The sequence below is a fragment of the Lacerta agilis genome, chromosome 8 (assembly GCF_009819535.1).
Source record: "Lacerta agilis isolate rLacAgi1 chromosome 8, rLacAgi1.pri, whole genome shotgun sequence".
Taxonomy (NCBI): domain Eukaryota; kingdom Metazoa; phylum Chordata; class Lepidosauria; order Squamata; family Lacertidae; genus Lacerta; species Lacerta agilis.
This window is the reverse complement of record NC_046319.1, coordinates 23,729,536-23,747,267: the sequence shown is the minus strand read 5'-3', so window position 1 is coordinate 23,747,267 and position 17,732 is coordinate 23,729,536. Positions and strand designations below refer to the sequence as shown.

At 47.8% G+C, this 17,732-nt stretch overlaps 1 protein-coding gene across 3 annotated transcripts in view; it reads right to left on the bottom strand.

Moving 5' to 3' along the window:
• CHD5 (chromodomain helicase DNA binding protein 5) overlaps positions 1-17,732 on the bottom strand; it is a 53,883-nt gene that overhangs the window by 16,409 nt on the left and 19,742 nt on the right. The window contains exons 13-27 of one of the 3 annotated variants that reach the window (XM_033156562.1): positions 16,204-16,315; positions 15,611-15,802; positions 14,890-15,090; positions 13,766-13,903; positions 13,080-13,201; positions 11,688-11,861; positions 10,050-10,191; positions 8,471-8,602; positions 7,932-8,049; positions 6,699-6,823; positions 5,783-6,014; positions 5,023-5,148; positions 3,992-4,164; positions 2,565-2,739; positions 640-732 (exon numbers count right to left, since the gene is read on the bottom strand). In XM_033156562.1, the coding sequence (XP_033012453.1) occupies positions 640-732; positions 2,565-2,739; positions 3,992-4,164; positions 5,023-5,148; positions 5,783-6,014; positions 6,699-6,823; positions 7,932-8,049; positions 8,471-8,602; positions 10,050-10,191; positions 11,688-11,861; positions 13,080-13,201; positions 13,766-13,903; positions 14,890-15,090; positions 15,611-15,802; positions 16,204-16,315 (2,255 nt within the window). The remainder of the gene's footprint in view (positions 1-639; positions 733-2,564; positions 2,740-3,991; positions 4,165-5,022; positions 5,149-5,782; positions 6,015-6,698; positions 6,824-7,931; positions 8,050-8,470; positions 8,603-10,049; positions 10,192-11,687; positions 11,862-13,079; positions 13,202-13,765; positions 13,904-14,889; positions 15,091-15,610; positions 15,803-16,203; positions 16,316-17,732) is intronic. The other 2 variants (XM_033156560.1, XM_033156561.1) reach the window with 2 other exon arrangements.

The following is a 17,732-nucleotide window of genomic DNA, read 5'->3' as shown; positions in this document are numbered from 1 at the left end:
TTGTAGCAACAGTATTAATGAAATAATACAGAACATCCACCCAGCATCCATCTGGAGGCAAGAGAAATTACCAGAGACAACAGCCAGCATAAATCTTGTCCAATTAATTCAAATGAATAATTTTAATTGGATTTTGAACAGACGTGCAATCAATCGTGACTGTTTTGAATTTTACCGTGTTCTTCTCTTCCATCCTGGGTCGTGCAAACTGCTGTTCGGAATCATGCTTTTTATAGGGGGCAATGGGGATGGGTTTATGCAACAAAGGGGGTGGAGGACCAAAAAAGTTTGGCAGCCACTGGTCTGAGCAAAGATTCGGGGGGGGGGGAGAGATGACAAGGAAGATTGCAGGCTGGACTTTAAAGATGAGTTCCAGGTCCGCAGGGTCAACCAGGGGTAACTGCGCAAAGGAATTAAGATCCCCCTTTTCCTTTGCACCCCGTTCTGCCTTGCTCCAACACCCACAGCGGACTCTGCAAATGCCTGAGCAAATGCCTGCTGTCCATCCACTTTGCTCCCATTTCTGCCAGGATCAGCCTCTAAGGGCCCAAGGGCAGTTGCTGGAAACATGCCTGGCTGATGTCAGCACAGACGAGGAAAGGGACGGGGTTCCATCGAAGTAACAAAGGTCTGACTCACTCTGACCTTCAGGCCGCTCCTCAAAGTCTTCGTCCTCATCTTCAGAGCCGATGGAGTACTCAGACTGATTGTCGGACAGCTCGTCCTGCCACTCTGCCGGCAGAGGAGAGGGAGGGGTCTCAAGAGGGAGAAGCAAGGGGTCCGATGCTAGGAGGCTCAAGGCTGGGCGCAGCAGCAGGCAGCAGGGTAAAGTGGCAGAGTCTTCAAGGGGTTGCGAGGACTCTGCCACTGTGGGCCGCAACTGTGAACTCACAGTTGTGAACGTTTGAAACATCATCATCATCATCATAATCTCCTCGCAGCGGATATTTAAACAACAACAACACAAGAGGCAAAGGTTAAGCCCGCCAAGGTCAAGATTTGGTTGTTGACATTTAAAAGGTACCCAAATTTTAAAAAAAAATGGGGGAGGGGGCAGGATACCTAGCAGGTCACCTTGCCAAACATAGTCCAAGCTGAACTTCCAAGAAGACCCTGCTGCTCATTGCAGTGATCAGCAGATTGTCACTTGGTGGACCATTCTAGGGGGCAGCAAACACCCTCAGGAATGCCCACTCCTCTCAAGTAATTTGTTAGGCAGACGAAAAACATACATGTTTACCCATGGACTTCTACTTTCCTGGACTTTTTGATCTTGATTTTATTTGTTTTCTGCACTTGCCAGCTTTATTTACGGCTTGCAGCTGCATTTTCTTCTTTGATTTTTACACTTGCTTTTAGGAAAAGTTGTTGAATACTGTTGCGTTTTTTTATTGTTTTCACAGAGGTAGCTTTAAAGATTTTTATTACATTAATGCATTTTTGCAAATAAATAAATGCACCCATAAATAGGGGTTAGCTTATTCTCTTGACTGATGGTTGCAAACGTTCCATATGTACGTTTAACATTTAATATGTTTTTTGGTGCACCGGGTAAGTCAATGGTCACTCAGGGGCTTTTCCAAGGGGCCAGTTTGGGTATGCGTAACATCCCAGAATGTAAGCCTTGTGCAACATGCAATTGTACTGTGTTGGGATTTGCCATTGGGCTTCAGCTGGAGAAATCTCACAGGTTAGGCACCCCTCTTTGTAGATCAAAAGCATCATTGTCTGCTGATTTCAACTTTGCTTTTATTCTGATTCTCTTTTAAATTTAGTTCTGATTTTACATCCAAGTTGTACTTTATGCAGGGTTTTTTTTCCCCTTTTCAAAATGTACCCAGCAGCACAGAGAACACTGAGTTGATTGGGAGCATTAAAAAATATCTGGAACTTATTAAACTGGGGTAGTCAACACGGCGACCTCCAAATGCTTTGGACTTCAAAACTTGCATCCTCCCTGGATACTGGGCATGCCAACTGCGGCTGAGGGGAGTTGTTGCAGTCAGAATATCTGGAGGGCACCAGGTTGGTCACCCTTACATTAAAAATGTGAGTGGCAAGGAAACTCTCAAAAGGACAGATGAAAGCTTCTCCCATCCTTTCCCCTGAATGCTCACTTAGAAATAGAATTGTAGAGTTGGAAGGGCACCAAAGAGACATCTTGTCCAATCCTTGCCATGAAGGAATCACAGCTAAACCACACAGAAGAAAACCGGTCAGCATCACAGCCCCATGGAGAGAAGGCACAGAGAGTCACTGTGTGAGCAAAATACATCTTCCTTCAGGGGGGAGCTGCACATGTTGAGTTTAAACATGTGTAGGCTCTTTCTCACGAGTAGCTGAACCCATTTACAGTGTAACATGTGGACACCCCTGGAAAGACTGTCCGCGAATAACTAGTTTTCAAGTTACTGGATAGGATGAGTGCATATGTTTGAGAGAAGTTCCTGGACTACAATTGCCATCGTCCATTTCTAGCCACTGGCCATGGGCTGATGGGAGATGGAGTCCAACAGCAGCCAGAGGTCTGCAGATTTGCCACCACTGGACCACAACAGCCTCACCTTGGTCCTCCTGAGAGGCGTCGTTGTAGTTGACCTGCTTCCGGACTCTCTTCCCTTTCCCGAGGTTACGGGCCAGATCCTCCTGCTGCTGTTCGTAGTGGTGCCTCAGGAGCTTCTCCCAGTAGTCGGGGTCCACGTTCTCCTCCTGCTTGATGATCTCGCGCTCAACTTCCTCCTGCAAGCGGAAGAGGGGAGAAGGGGACAGCTCTCAAACCACAGCTTTGAGAGATGGCAGTAACCATTCCCAAAAGGAGACACTAGCATGGGGCATGTTGGCAGGGCTGCAGAGAAAGAAAGAAAGAAAGAAAGAAAGAAAGAAAGAAAGAAAGAAAGAAAGAAAGAAAGAAAGCTTACAAACTGGATTACTGCAATGCACTCTACGTGGGGCTGCCCTTGAAGACTACTTGGAAACCTCAGGTGCTCCAAAATGCAGCAGCCAGATTACTACTGACTGGGGTTCCATTTAGATCACATATAACCTGTTTTAAAACAGCCACACTGGTTGCTGGTTCATTTCCCAGCCCAATTCAAGGTGCTCACATTGATGTTTAAAGCCCTAAATAACTCAAGACCCAAATACCTGAAAGACCACCTCCTTCCCTACAGACCCTCGTGGGTGCTGTGACTGGCAGAGGGGGCCCTCTTGGTAGCTCCTCTTCAGGAGGGGGTGGACCACAAGAGGGCCTCCTCTGTGGTGGCCCCTGAGCTGGGGAACTGCCTCCCCACCGAGGTGTGTCTGGCACCTACACTGCACAGCTTCCAGCCAATGCTGAAGTTGCACCTCTTTACCCCGGCTTTTGACACTTGAGGCGTTTGTTTTTTGGACCCTCCTTCTTTTCATGGCAGCAAGTTGTTCTTAATTGTTTTTCACATTGTGTTTTAATGCTGTAACTAGGACCTTACGGCGAAGGGTGGACGATAAATGAATTAACTGCTCCAACACTTAAGTTACATGGCAACCTTTGCTGCCTGGATGGGACTTTACTGCTAAATCGCTCAGAGGTATTTCACGGGAAGCAATTCATGAACACAGTGAAATAAACAAATGAGTAAATACTTAAGGGCTAGAAACATGGGTTTGGCTTGGGCTTTGAAGAGTTTCAAGATGGCAGAATCACAAACCACCACCAATCTCTGCCCCCTAGAGTGTTCTTTGGTGCCCCGATGAACAGGTTCCAATGGCAGATGGGTATTACTGTCCTTAGTGTTCAGTAAGATTTGTTTATAGGTCTTATTTGTACCATTTTAGAAAGTTGGATGTGTGTGTGTGTGTGTGTGTGTGTGTGTGTGTATCTGCGCATAGATTTTAGTGTGACATGCACAACTTTGCTTTGTGTGTGTTTGGGTTTTTTTTTTTTAAAATGCAACACCCTGAAATAAGCAAACTTATTGAAAAGGAAGGTAAACCATGACTCTGAACGCATTACCACACCGTCCTCTTCTCTCACAACATACTGGGCCACTTTAAAAGAGCTGAGATACTCGTTCATGTTCTGCAGCTCCGTGTCATCAGTGGCATCTTGGTTGCGGTCCAGGAGCTTTGAGATGGCCGCATCATCGTAATGGATCACACTGCTGTCCTCTACGTCTTTATTGTCACCTGGGACGGAGAACATACTCGTGTGAGGAGAGGCTGCTGGATCAGGTCCATGACCCATCTGGTCCAGCATCCTGTCCTCACAGTGGCCAAACAGATGCCTCAGTAGGAAGTCCACAAGCTGGACAGGAGGGCAACAGTGCTCTCCCCTCCTGTGCAGCAACTGGTAGTCAGAAGCATTACTGCCTCCAACCCTGGAGACAGAGCTTAGTTGTTGAAGCTAGAAGCCATTAACAGCCTTCCCGTCTATGAATTTGTCCAAGCTTCTTTTAAAGCCATCTAGGTTGGTGGCCATTAGTGCCTCCTGCAGGAAGGACTGTGGCAAACTCTATTGTGTGAAAAGGTTACGATGCCTGGGGCTTTTTAGTTTAGAAAAGAAAGGTGTGAGAACAAAAGGTGCATAAGATTATGTGCAGGAGAAAGTGGGTGGGGGAAACTTCTTCTATCTCTCACTTAACATCAGAACTTAATGGAGCCATCCTGAACTTTGAGAGGTCCAGGACAGACCAAAGAAACTGCTTCTTCACACAGCACATAATTAAAACTGCAGAACTCACTCCCACAAGAAAAAAAAAATATGGCCCCCAACTTGGGAGGCTTCAAAAGAATGTTAGATAAATTCAAGTTGGATAAGGTGATGCACAGCTACTAGTCTCAAGGGCTGTGCTCTGCCCCCACTTTCAGAGGCTGTAGGCACTCAAGTTCTGCTGGTTGGCTTCCCTTTGGGGTGTCTGGTTGGCCACGGTGAGAATAAGAGGCTGGACAAGAAGGGCCCCCTTTGACACCTCGTCTTAGCTTCTCACGTACAAATTCCAGAGCAAAAAAGGAATGCCACCATTGTGCCTTGTGTCTTTCACGTACCTGGAGGAGCAGGGCCATGTTTTTTCTTCAAGCCAGGAGTCACGGTCCCACCTTTGGAGGTTGGTGCCTCCATGAAAGGGGTCATGGCCTCAGGTATGCCAATTTTCTGGGCCTGAGATATCATCCCTGAGAGCGAGAAAAAAATGTGAGTGTTACAGATTTGTGCCAAGCAAACAAACACTCCACTTATTCTCACAGCAACTTGGGCCCACTAAGTCCAAGTAAAGCTCAATTGGCGGAGGTGTCTAGAACCTTGGTTCTTCAACTGTTTGAGGTGTCTAGAAAAAGGACCCTTTGACTGGTTGAGCTATCTAGAACCATGATCATTCAACTGACTGTGGTGTCTAGAACCATTGTCCATCAACTGGTTGAGGTGTTCAGAACCTGGATCTTCAACTGCATAATGTGTTTAGAAACTTGATCCTTCAAGTAAGTGAGGTGTCTGGAACCTTGGCCCTTCAAATACAGAGTAATTCACAGATGGCCCCAGGCTCAATCCTGGACATCACGTAGGGCTGCAAAAGACCCCCATCTGCAATACTAGGCAGCTGCTGTAAGTCAGTGCAGACAATACTAAGTAAGCTGGACCAATGGTCTGGCTAGGTATAAGGCAGCTTCTTACGTTGGAATGGGACTGTGACTCGGTTGCAGAGCACCTGCTTTGCATGCAGAAGGTTCCAGATTCTATCCATGGTTCCCCCATTGCTGCCACCCTTCCCCACTCACGCATGGATCCTCAAGCACAGCCATGCCATCTCACCCTCAACGTCATCCTTGAACAGTTCCTCTGTGCCAAACTTCAGGATGTCATCCAGCTCTTGTTTCGTCATGGAGCCAGACTTGGAGCCAAGGCCCGGGCGCACCACCAAATGCGTCAGCATCATCTTCCTCTTGGCCACTTGGGTGATGCGCTCCTCGACGGACGCCCTCGTCACAAAGCGGTAGATCATCACCTTCTTATTCTGCCCAATCCGGTGGGCTCTGCTGAAGGCCTAGATGGATGAGCAATGAGATGTTTCAGAATAACATGGAGGACCCTTCATGGAGGAGAAGACTATTAATGACTCCTAGCCACCATGGCAATGTTCTACCCCCATGGTTGGAGGCAGAAATCCTTCTGAACACCAGTTTCTGGAAGCCAAAGGAGGGGAGAGGGCCTTTGTGCTTGAAAGCTCAAATACAACGTGGAAATTAACAGTTAGGGAAATATCGGGGAAATGGAGTAGACCGCTGTGTGAATGCAGCCTTAAGTCATGCAAACACCCCAGATGAATAAATTATTTCAGCAACTTCATTTTTCAGCCGTCAATAAAATGAGGAACGTCTGGAGCAAATGCTGAAGCAAAGGAAAAACAGGAAAAACAAAAAAGAACAGCAGAACATTTCCTTGTGAAAATGGCAGTGGGCAGAGAGGGGGAGAAGGGAAGATTTATACAAGAGGAGAAGGAGGAGAGAAGTCAGAAAAACAGGCATGCATTTCTAGGAAACACCAGCAACTTGCTTTGGAGCCAGGGATGGGGGGAGCTTTGAGGGACCCCAGCAAGATTGGTAGGGGGTGGGGAATGAGGCGAGGGATGCTAAGAGGAGGATGGGAGGTTGGGAGATGGCAGGTGTGAGCGGGGTGCCTTTTACTCTGGGGGTTACAAAGGCAGCAAGGGAGAACCGACGGAATTAACCTGAATGTCATTGTGGGGGTTCCAATCAGAATCGTAAATTATGACTGTGTCGGCTGTTGCAAGGTTAATGCCCAAACCTCCGGCTCTGGTGGAGAGCAGGAAACAGAACTGCTGAGCTCCGGGTGCTGAGGATGACAAAATCGACAAGGTTGTGGGGTGAGGGTGGGGAGAGACGAGAGGGATGGGGAGACAGAGAAGTGTCAGCGGGTTGCCCCCTGACTGCAGGTGGGGGGGGGAGAAGCCAAGATCAGTTAGTGGCAAACAAAGAGGGGTGATCCAGAAGCAGGCAGGAGAGAAACAGACAACCTGAGCACCCTTTTCTGGGGCGTTTATAGAGCCCTACCAGAGCTGGCTAAACTGCTCCATCAGCAGTCGAAGCAAATTCATTTTGTGTTGGCTTAAGTCCATCGTTTTCAAACTGTGGGCCACGAAGGAAGGGCTAGCATGCTGTGAGATGCAGATACTGTAAACGGAGCGAGGAAATGCTCTAGAGGTCCAGGAAGCCTGCAGACGAGGCTGCCTGCAGACGAGACCCTGCTCTGAGCTCGCCTCCTTCAGATCTGGGAATCTAGGCTGTTCAGCCCCCAACCCGCTGCAGCTAAAGGAAGGAATTGCAGAGGGACCAGGGGCATGTATGTAAATCAAACTGTGCAAGCCAGGGGGAGCCCCAGGGGAACCAATGCAGCAGGAGACGTAGCTCTTTAACCAACGGAAAGCTGGAATGAAAACTGTGCTAGTCCATGAGAATTAAGCTAAATAACTTGAGTCCCCAACCCTTTTTGGCCATTTGGATAACAAAGAAACCACTTCATCATACATATCTTGCAACCCTCCAAGGCATCAGCTGCTCATCCACGGAAAGACATCAAATCCTGCAAACTTTCAGTGGCTCTGAGTTCCTGTTGGTTCTCCACCACCACCACAGCTATTCATTCATTCATTCATTCATTTCATTTCATTTCATTTCATTTCATTTATACCCCCCTGCCTTTTCCTCCATGGAGCTTAAAGTGGCTTACATGGTTCTCCCCCTCTGCATTTAATCCCCACAACAACCCTGTGAGGTAGGTTAAAGGCCGAGTGGGGATTCGAACCCTGGTCTCCCAAGTCCTTGTCTGACACTCTAACCACTACACCACCACTGCCTCTCCACCAGCCACCTGCCTGCCGCCGGCACCTGCGGGCTGGAGCAAGGCCTGCATCTTGAACATGGAAAAGCCGAAAGTGAAGTACCATTAAACCTGTCGATGGCTTCCTGCCTCAACCCTCCAGTGATGCCACCATCAATCCGTTCATACTTATAACCCTCGTATTCCAAGAAATCTTCCAACAAGTCAAGCATCTTCGTCATCTATTTAAAAATTAAAATAGAATAATCAGACCATGAGCGAGTGCACCACCTGAAATAAAAAGAAACAATTAAAGGTCCCTTGAAGCCCAAAGTATTCGGAAACAGAAGACACTCTACAGCAGCCCCAGGATTCCCCCGTGAAAACAGCAGGAAGGTTAACTGCATGCTGGTACACTGCTCCCAAACTTTTGCCACTTTACTCCCACAATTTTCCTGGTCAAACAAGTTTTTTCCTTTTCTTTCTAGAATCAAATAACACCTAAATGAGTGTCAAACAAGCCCCACGGTCCCAAACTTTTTCCTGAAGTGCTTTCACATCATGCAGAAGAACAAAGACGATGTGGAAATTAACAGTTTTTTTTCAGGGAAATGGAATGAATGGCCGCATGGATGCAGCCTTTGCTGCTCAACCTGTTCACACCTGGGAGAAGATGAGCACCCGGTGGCCGCCATCCCTCAGCTTCTTGAGCATCTTCTGCAGCAGCATCAACTTCCCAGACGACTTCACCAGCGAGCTGCCGTCGTAGGATCCGTTTGGCAATACCGGGGCTTCCTAAGAGCAAAGGGAAGTGAGTGGGGTATGGCTAAGTCCGGCCTGCAAGGGAACAGCTCCTGCACAGCACATGACCTCTGCTAGGGGGCCGCTGATTGAGCAAGAAGTGTCTCCAGAGGGATGAAGCCACACCTGGTCTTGGATGGACCAGTGGTCTGGCTCAGTCTAAGCCAACTCTCTGTGCTGGAGTCAGTCATGCTTCTGAATACAAGTTGCTAGGAGCCGCAAGAGTGGAGAGGGCTTGGGTCCTGCTTGCGGGCTTCTCTTTGGGGTAACTGCTTGTCCCCTGTGAGAACAGGATGGTGGACTAGGTGAGCTACTGCCCTAATCCAGCAGTTTCTCCTTATGTCCTTAATAACTTAGAGGTCCACAAGAAAAAATCCAAAATCTACAGTAGTTAGGACCTACCAAAATGTCCCAGGAATGACTTCACAAATGATAATATTTTATAATGCTGACAAAACAGATAAACACACCGTTTACATTCAACAGCAGTCCTACTTGGAGTAGACACATGCAATTTAATGGGCATGGTTAACCTCGGCCCAATTAAGTTCAGTGGGTCTGCTCTGAGTAGGACTTAGCAGGAGACAACCCATTTTGTTGGTTGCTGTCTTAAGATACTGTGAGTAACGGACACATAGAGCTCTTAAGCAAATGGAATAAAGAAAATAAAAGGTTTATGGGATATATTCTGCTTCTGCAGTTGGAGGCAGTAACGAATACCAGTTGCTGGAAGCCAAAGGAGGGGAGAGGGCTCTTGTGCTTGGATCCTGCTTGCTGAGTGCCATCTGGGTGGCCACTGTGAGGACAAGATGCCGGACTAGATGGGCCATTGGCCTGATCCAGCAGGCTCTTCTGATGTTCTTATGAAAGAGCAAAATTGGGTCAAGGAGTTCCCCCACCTCCAATGGTGAACCTGATTTTTCAAGGGGAGAGTGACCTCATCCAGAGCAAGTAGACCCCTTAACACTGGGTTGTTGGGCCTCTTGGCCTAAAGCAACTCTGCCTTGGCTGGAGTAAGCTTCAGACTCTTCATCCATGTCCAAACCACCCTTGACTCCACCCAGAGATTCAGAACCTCCCCAGACTGAGATGGTGAAGAGAGACAAAGGTGCACATTGGTGACCACCAACTCTGATTCATACAGAGGAGACCCACTGCTGCACTTTTATTAAGTCCATCTGGACTCCCTTAGTGACTCTCCTCCCTTGGATGTTTTCAAGCAGAGGTTGGATGGCCACCTGTCATGGGTGCTTTAGCTGAGATTAAAGGGGGTTGGAATTGATGACTCTCAGGGTCCCTTCCAACTCTATGATTCTATGATGGACAACTGCCTAGGAAGGCAACCCACCCAGTGCACTGATCTGAGCTCTGGTTTGGAGCAAAGGTGTGTGTGTGTGTGTGTGTGAGGGAGGGGGGAGGCATGAAATAGAAACAGACCTACCACGGCCGCCACGGGGAAAAGATACGGATGGTTACAACACTTCTTGAGATCCATCATGATATTGAGCAGGGACACCTGGTTGCCTCCACCTTTCGAATTCAGAGCCTCAAAGTTCCTTGTAAGGATTAACTTGTAGTATTTCCTGTGTGAACACAAGCGGGGAAAGGGCACCTTAGTTAAGGGGCTTCTGGGCTTCCCCTGGAAGCTGTAACATTTCCATGACTCACAAGGGTGCTGAATGGGCATGCTAGATCCCCGCCCAGCCACAAGCAAAATAAAGATGCAGGGGGTTGGACTAGATGACCCTTTGGGTGCCGTGCCTTGCAAGTCTACAATTCTAGACACACTATCCTGCAGTGAACGGGGTGGGGAGGGATATGAGCATTTCCCTAGGCAATCATATACATCTGCAAAGCTACCAGGACTTCCTCAACATGTTGTGATGCTTTGCTTATATTTCTGGAGCTTGGAACAAAAGCCATACTCTCCTGCCAGGAAGAGTGAAAGGGAAAATAAGAGTTTTGGGAGTAGCAGCTGTTAAGAAGCAGCCCCACAGAGCAGGAGGGCAGTGGCCTTTGAGGGAGCATGTTGGCTTCCCATCTGCTCAACCTGTAAGTAAACAAGGACACAAGTCCCTAGCACTCTCTCTTCCTGGAAGAAAAAATGATGGCAAACAGGCTGCCTCTGGAATGGCCTTCCAATGGGGGAATAGGGAAGTGGAGACCCCATGTGTAAAAGGCTGGCACCATCGGCCTCGTGAAAAACTAGTGAATGAAGCTCGTGGGATCACCACCACCACCACCCTCCCAGACCGCTCCCCTTGTTACATTTTTTAAAAAGTTTTTGGGGGACATTTTCGGGGTGGGTGTCAGCTGGGAGCACTGCCTCCTTTTTGAAGGGGTGTCGCTCGCTTTTCCAAACTTCTTCTCTGCTCAAAGTTCTTACAAGATGAGACTATTATTCTAAATTGCAATTCGTGCATCATGCTTGATGCTTGTGTCATGCTGCCCCTTAAAGACGTGTGTGTTTCATGCTTTGTATCACATTGTATTTGCCATAAGTGAATGCTTTAATGATATAGATAGATATAGATAGATAGATAGATAGATAGATAGATAGATGATAGATAGATAGATAGATGATAGATAGATAGATAGATAGATAGATAGATAGATAGATAGATAGATAGATAGATGATAGATAGATACAGTCTACTCTGTTTTGACGGGCCTGTGACTGTATCATAAATGATGGATGGGTGGGTCTGTGTTTCACATGTGCATTTTTTGTGGAGGGTGGGGAGTTGCAGGTGTTCTCACATTCCCTTTTCCACTACAAGTCTGAGGACAAGGACTTTTTGTGGAAGCCACTATGAACTTATATGGGAGCTTCTTCCTGCTAAAGAGCTTGATAAAATTGCCAGTAATAATAATAGACACACCCACCATTTCTCTAACTATGGTAATGGATCAGTAAAGTTGGGGGCCCACGTGCAGACGAAATAACTTCTGGGCCACTGGGACCACTGCAAAAAGAAAAAAGCACCCCACCTGCCCCCCAGTTTCCAAGCTGTGGGCCATAGGGCTCAGTCACAGTGCTATTGCCTGGCCCAGCATGTCTTGCAAGGGGAGAACTCACTTCTGCATCTGGCTCAGCTCCACCCTGACAATCAACTCTGTTTTGGCAGGCATGTTCTTAAACACATCAGCCTTCAGCCTCCGGAGCATGTGAGGTCCCAAAAGGTCGTGCAGTTTCTTGATCTGGTCCTCCTTGGAGATGTCTGCAAACTCTTCCAGGAAGCCCTCCAGGTTGCTGTGGAACATCAGAGGATGGATTATGTGTGGGATGCCAGTCAACTCCAACATTCAAGGCAATGTCTGGAGAAGGTCCTGTTGCCAGCTGGCCAGGCTGGAGCTCTGGGCAGCCATACCTGAGCGCAGGTTGTGAAGGGCTGCTCTCCGGCACGTGGGCGAGCCACCAAAATATGAGCTGCAGGCTGCATCTGGTAAACAGAGCCTTAAATACAGCAGGAAAGCAGCCCTGCGAGGCTTACCAGGCAATGGGTAAGACTAGGATTTACACCAGGCCTAGTCACCCAAAAGTCTTCATGCAGACCACCAACCAACCACAGGCACATCCACAGTCCCAAACAAAGCATAAGGTGTGGCTTCAGCCTCGCACTATGGTTTGTTCAATGGTGTGCCATGGAGCAGCTTCCCACAATATGGTGCCCTTCAGCTGTTTTGGAACACATTTTCCATCAGCCCTTAGGGACGATGGGAGTTGCAGCTGGAGGGCACACATTTGAGGAAATCTGTTTGGGAAGGTACGTAAGGAAGGACATTACTTGCAGCATTTGGGATTTTTTTTTAGTTTAGAACAGGCATGGGCAAACTCAGCCCTCCAGATGTTTTTGGCCTATGACTCCCATCATCCCTAGCTAGCAGGACCAGTGGTCAGGGATGACGGGAATTGTAGTCTCAAAACATCTGGAGGGCCGAGTTTGCCTATGCCTGGTTTAGAGAAAAAATGAGGGAGAGGCGACACGATGGAAGTTTATAAAATTATGCATGGCATCAAGAAAGTGGGCAGAGAAAAGGTTTTCTCCTCTCATAACACAACAACTCATAGACATCCAACGGAGCTGAATGTTGGAAGATTCTGGACATATTCTAAAAAGTGCTCCTTCACGCAATGCATAGTTAAGACTATGGAACTCACTCCCACATGAGGCAGTGCCAGCCACCAAATTGGGTGGAATTAAAAGAGGATTAGACAAATTTGCGAAGGAAAAGGCTATTGATGGCTACTAGCAACAACGGCTACGCTCTGCTGGCACAGCTGGAGGTAGCAATGCATGTGAATACCAGTTGCAGGAAACGACAGGAGGGGAGAGTGCTCTCATTCTTGAGTGCTGCTTGCTGGTTTCCCATTGGGGCATCTGGCTGGCAACAGTGAGAACAGGATGCTGGACTAGATGGGCCATTGGCTTGATCTAGCAGGGGTCTTCTGGTGTCTTTAAATACTCACTTGAACCTCTCTGGCGTGAGGAAGTTGAGCAAGTGGAAGAGCTCCTCGAGGTTGTTCTGCAGAGGCGTTCCAGTCAGAAGCAGTTTATAGTCGATTTTGTAGCTGTTGAGCACCCTGAAGAACTTTGGAGAAAAAGGGAGGGGTTGACAGAGAGCTTATGGCAAAGGATCTTGGAAGTAGAACCATCACATAATCTTCCATTCAAAGAGAAGCCACTGACTACTGACCCTCCTAACCCATGTGATGTGATGCAGGATTAAGAGGCTGCTCTGGAAACTGGTGCCCCACCATCAAGTGGGAGGGTGGTGGACTCTCCTTCCTTGGAGGCTTTAAAGCAGAGGTTGGATCACCATCCATTAAAGATTCTTTAGCTTTACCTCCTGAATTGCAGATGACCCTTGGGGTCCCTTCCAACTCTACAATTCTGTGATTCTAGGAGGCACCCCCAGAGCAATGATCTACCTCATTTGGAGAGCGATGTTCTTGTTGGCTCCTTTTGGGACAGGCAACCTTGTGTCTCTTTACACATTCCCCAATCCAGCTTGTTCTCACGCAAAGTCAATGTGGTGCCTCCAATTTTGAGTCCAGAAAGGAGCATGCCTCGGCTATCAGCAGTTCGGGAAACACATCTGTCATTCAACCCCTGCACCAAACTCTGCCAACCTGCCCTGAAAAGGTGCACCTACTTTGGACTGGTTGTTCTTCAGTCTGTGGGCTTCATCCACCACCAGACATGCCCACTCAATGGATCCCAGAATGGCCTGGTCAATAGTGATGAGCTCATAGGATGTGAGCAGGACATGGAACTTGATCTGAGCTTCTTTCTAGAGGAAACAAGGAGACAATGTCGCCAGCAAGAGAGGCGTGATCTGGGGAGAGGCCCAGAGCTCACAGCACACCGGCTTTTCATGCAGAATGTCCCAGGTTTGCTCCCTGCCATCTCTCATTACAAGGAGCGAATAGAAGACCTCTTCCTTCAGCTATGTCTGGAGTGCCACTACCAATCAGAATAGGCAAGATGGAGTTTGCGGGCAAACATTCTGCCCTGGTGCGAGGCAGCTTCCGAGTTCCATGATGGCCCTGGTTCACACACAAAGCTAAGTCAGCTTTGGTTCAAGCCTAACTATGGTTTGCTTCAGCATATAGATCCGGGCCCAGCAGACTAGCAGACTAGCCATGCTTAGTTTTCTGCCCAACAAACCAGGATGTGACACTATCGTTTGTTGCAGGTTTATGAACCGGCAGCTTGTTTTAACTATGGTTTAGCATAACAAAGGTTGGATGGTCTAAAAAATTTTCCCAAACTGTAACTTGTTGAGGGTGATGAGAAATGTTAAGGAGATCCCCTATTCCATGGACAGAGCTATAATTCTCAAAGTTCCCCATGGTGGGTTATTAAACCACTCTGAGAGTTTGTGGCTCTGTTAAACTATAGCTCTGTGAGGGGAACCAAGGTCTCCCCAAAAAATTTTAACAGCTCTAACAAACTATAGTTCCTAAGATTCAGTGGGGGCTACGTCATTACTGTTCAAAGTGGTATAATACTGCTTTGTGGTGCAAATGGGGCCTAAGTTGGCTATGCCTAGTCATTTCTATGGGTCTCCTCTGCGTAGAGCTACTTTGGATACAACCCACTATGTCTGGCGTCTCCAAGGAGGGCTGGGAAGAACAATCCACACCTGAAACCCTGGCTGCCGGCCAGTGTCAGCAATACTGAGCTAGATGAAGCAGTGGTCCATCGTGACGTAAGGTAGCTTTCTATGTTCATAAGCAAATGATGATTGCTCACTCCCTGCCAACCAGTGCTCACCTTCATCCGAAAAACTTTCTTCCCGCTCCGGATGGCATTGTCCTCAAAGGAGAACTCATTCTCGCGAATCACAGACCGGCTCTCCTTGTCCCCCGTGTACGTGACCACGTAGAATTCGGGCGCCCACATCTCAAACTCCCGCTCCCAGTTGATGATGGTGGAAAGGGGGGCACTGACGAGATACGGACCCTTGGAGTGGCCCTGTTCGGAGAAAGAGGGGTGTCTCTGTGCAAAGGGGAGGGATTTCCCCATAAACAACCTCCTTGCAAAGGAGACCAGGTAAGGAAGAATGGTTGTGGGTCTGTTTAGCCTGGAGGAGAGATGACCAAGAGGGGATATGATGGCCATCTTTAAATATTTGAAGGGCTGCCCCATGGAAGAGGGAACAAGCTTATTTTCTGCTGCTCCAGAGGGGAGGACCTGAAGCAATGGATTCAAATTGCAAAATAAAAAAGTGATTCCGACTAAACATCAGGAAGGGCATTCTGACAGTAAAAGCTGTTTGACGGTGGAATGGTCTCCGTCGGAAGGTGATGGACTCTCCTTCATTTGAGGTCTCTAAGCGGAGGTTGGGTGGCCACCTGCTGGAGATTCTTGAGCTGTGATTCCTGCATTGCGCAGGGGTGGTTGGACTAGATGACCCTTGGGAGTCCCTCCCAACACTACAATTCTACGATTCTGTGGTTCTAAGTCAGGGATAGCACAAGAGAGGCCTCTCTACCTCTTTGTAAAGGGAGTAAAGGTACACAATGGTTTGGACGGTCTTCCCAAGGCCCATCTCATCAGCGAGGATGGTATCCGTTCCCTGCGCCCAGGAGAACCGCAGCCAGTTGAGACCCTCCAGCTGGTAAGGGTGCAGCGTCCCACCGGTTGTATCAATATACCACGGCTGCTTGTCAAATTTTACGGTGGGCTGCAGGGGAAGGAAGAAAACAAGGCATACCATTAAAGCCGTCAAGCAATGGAAGACATTTCTAGTTGACTCATCACTTTTTTAATACTAAAAGACAGGTATGCAACTGAATCTTCCATTGCTTCGAAATGCAACTGCGAAGGGCTGATCTAAGTTTTCTTTCCTTTTGCTTAAAACCAAGCAGCCAGCCCTTATGACTGCGACGGCATTCTTGATGTTGCGCAGCCAATGCCTGCTGAACTCTCGGAAGCAGACCAAAAGGTGAGAAAGAAAGTGTAAGAAGCTTTCAATAACCATTTTTAAGGGGGACAAAATGTCATCTAGGAAACAGAAACGTGTACGAGGAGGGGGTGGGTAAAACAAGCTCTTCCCTCCCCTTCCATATCCCCCTTCCAACATACATCCACAAGAGGCGATTCTGGAGGCCTTTCTAGTTTCTCATCATTGAACTTCTTCCCTTTCTTGCTCAGCCTCTTGGCGGTCTGGCTGCTCTCCTCTCCCAACATCATCTCCCTGCAAGGGACCAAAATCAAAAGTCAGTATGGTGCAGGAAGCCGCCTTAGACCAAGTGGTTCCTGCACTGCAGGGGGGTGGACTGGATGACTCTTCGGGTCCCTTCCAACACTACAATTCTAGGATTATTATTTTTGTCAAACCATTGATCTATCCAGGCTCTCCATAGTTCAGCCAGGGGTCTTTTCTCAGCCCTTCCTGGAGATGATAGGAATCAAACCTCGGACCTTCTGCATTACAAGAACCTGGGACCTTCTGCATTACAAGCACTGAGCTATGAAAACTGACACCCACCCACCAGAGACATGACATATCTGTTGGCAAAGCCAACTTTGGCTGATCTCTTCGGCCACTTGCAACAACCACAGAAACAACGTTTGCAAGGGATCTTTGTCAATTTGAACCCAATGACAAAATGGACGTAAACACAGACTGCAGGATTGGGAACCTCTCTAGCCACTAGCTGTAAGAGCCCTGGCTTCAATATACTGAAATAAGACAGGGCTGGCTAAGCTGCTGGGGTGACGTGGAACATCCATAAACACTCCAACTTCTCCTGGTGAAAGGTGGAAGAGCAAAGGGGCTGATTTAGGGAAAGGGGACAGAGGAGGGAGGGCTAGTGCAAGGATAGGTGTGTAGTATGGGAATGGAAGAGTGAGAGCGAAGCTGGATGTAGAACTGACACAGAAACAGAATCTACCGGTATATATCCTCCATTCTCTGCTGCTCTTGTTTTTATTATGTTCTTATCTTGTATTTCTATGTTGTGAATCGCCCTGAGATCTCCCGATGAAGGGCAGTATACAAATTTAATAAACAACAACAACAACAACTGAGAAGTGTTTGAGCTTGCTTTTCCCTCCTCCTTCCCATTCTTTTTTCCTCTTGTGTCTTGTCTCTTTAAACTGTGTGTCTGAGGACAGGGACCATCTTAGCACTGGTGGTTCTAAGTTCTTAAGGTAGGGTCGCCATATTCCAAACAGTGAAAATTGGAACAGAAAAGTTGTTCGCAAATAAATAATAATTGCCATTTTTTAGCTATTTTAAGGGGAAACAGGCAAAATTGGCACTGCTGGCATGGCAACGCTTCTTAAGGACTTTTTTGGCTAAAGGGCAGGCTATAAATGCCGTAAGCACATGAAGAAGAATTTTCTGGTGGTAAGAGCTTTTGGACAGTGGAACAGACTCCCTTGGAAGGTGCCGGCCTCTCCTTCAATGGAATTTTTTTAACAGAGGTTTTGTGGCCAGCTCTCAGGGATTCTTTGGCTGTGATTCCTGCATTGCAGGGGGTTGGACTAGATGGTACTTGGGGACCCCATCCAACTCTACAATTCTGTGATTTTATTCTCTGATGATCTTAATGCATTAGGCCCCTGGCTGACCTCCCCACATCGACGTATGCTGCACAGTGCCTCAC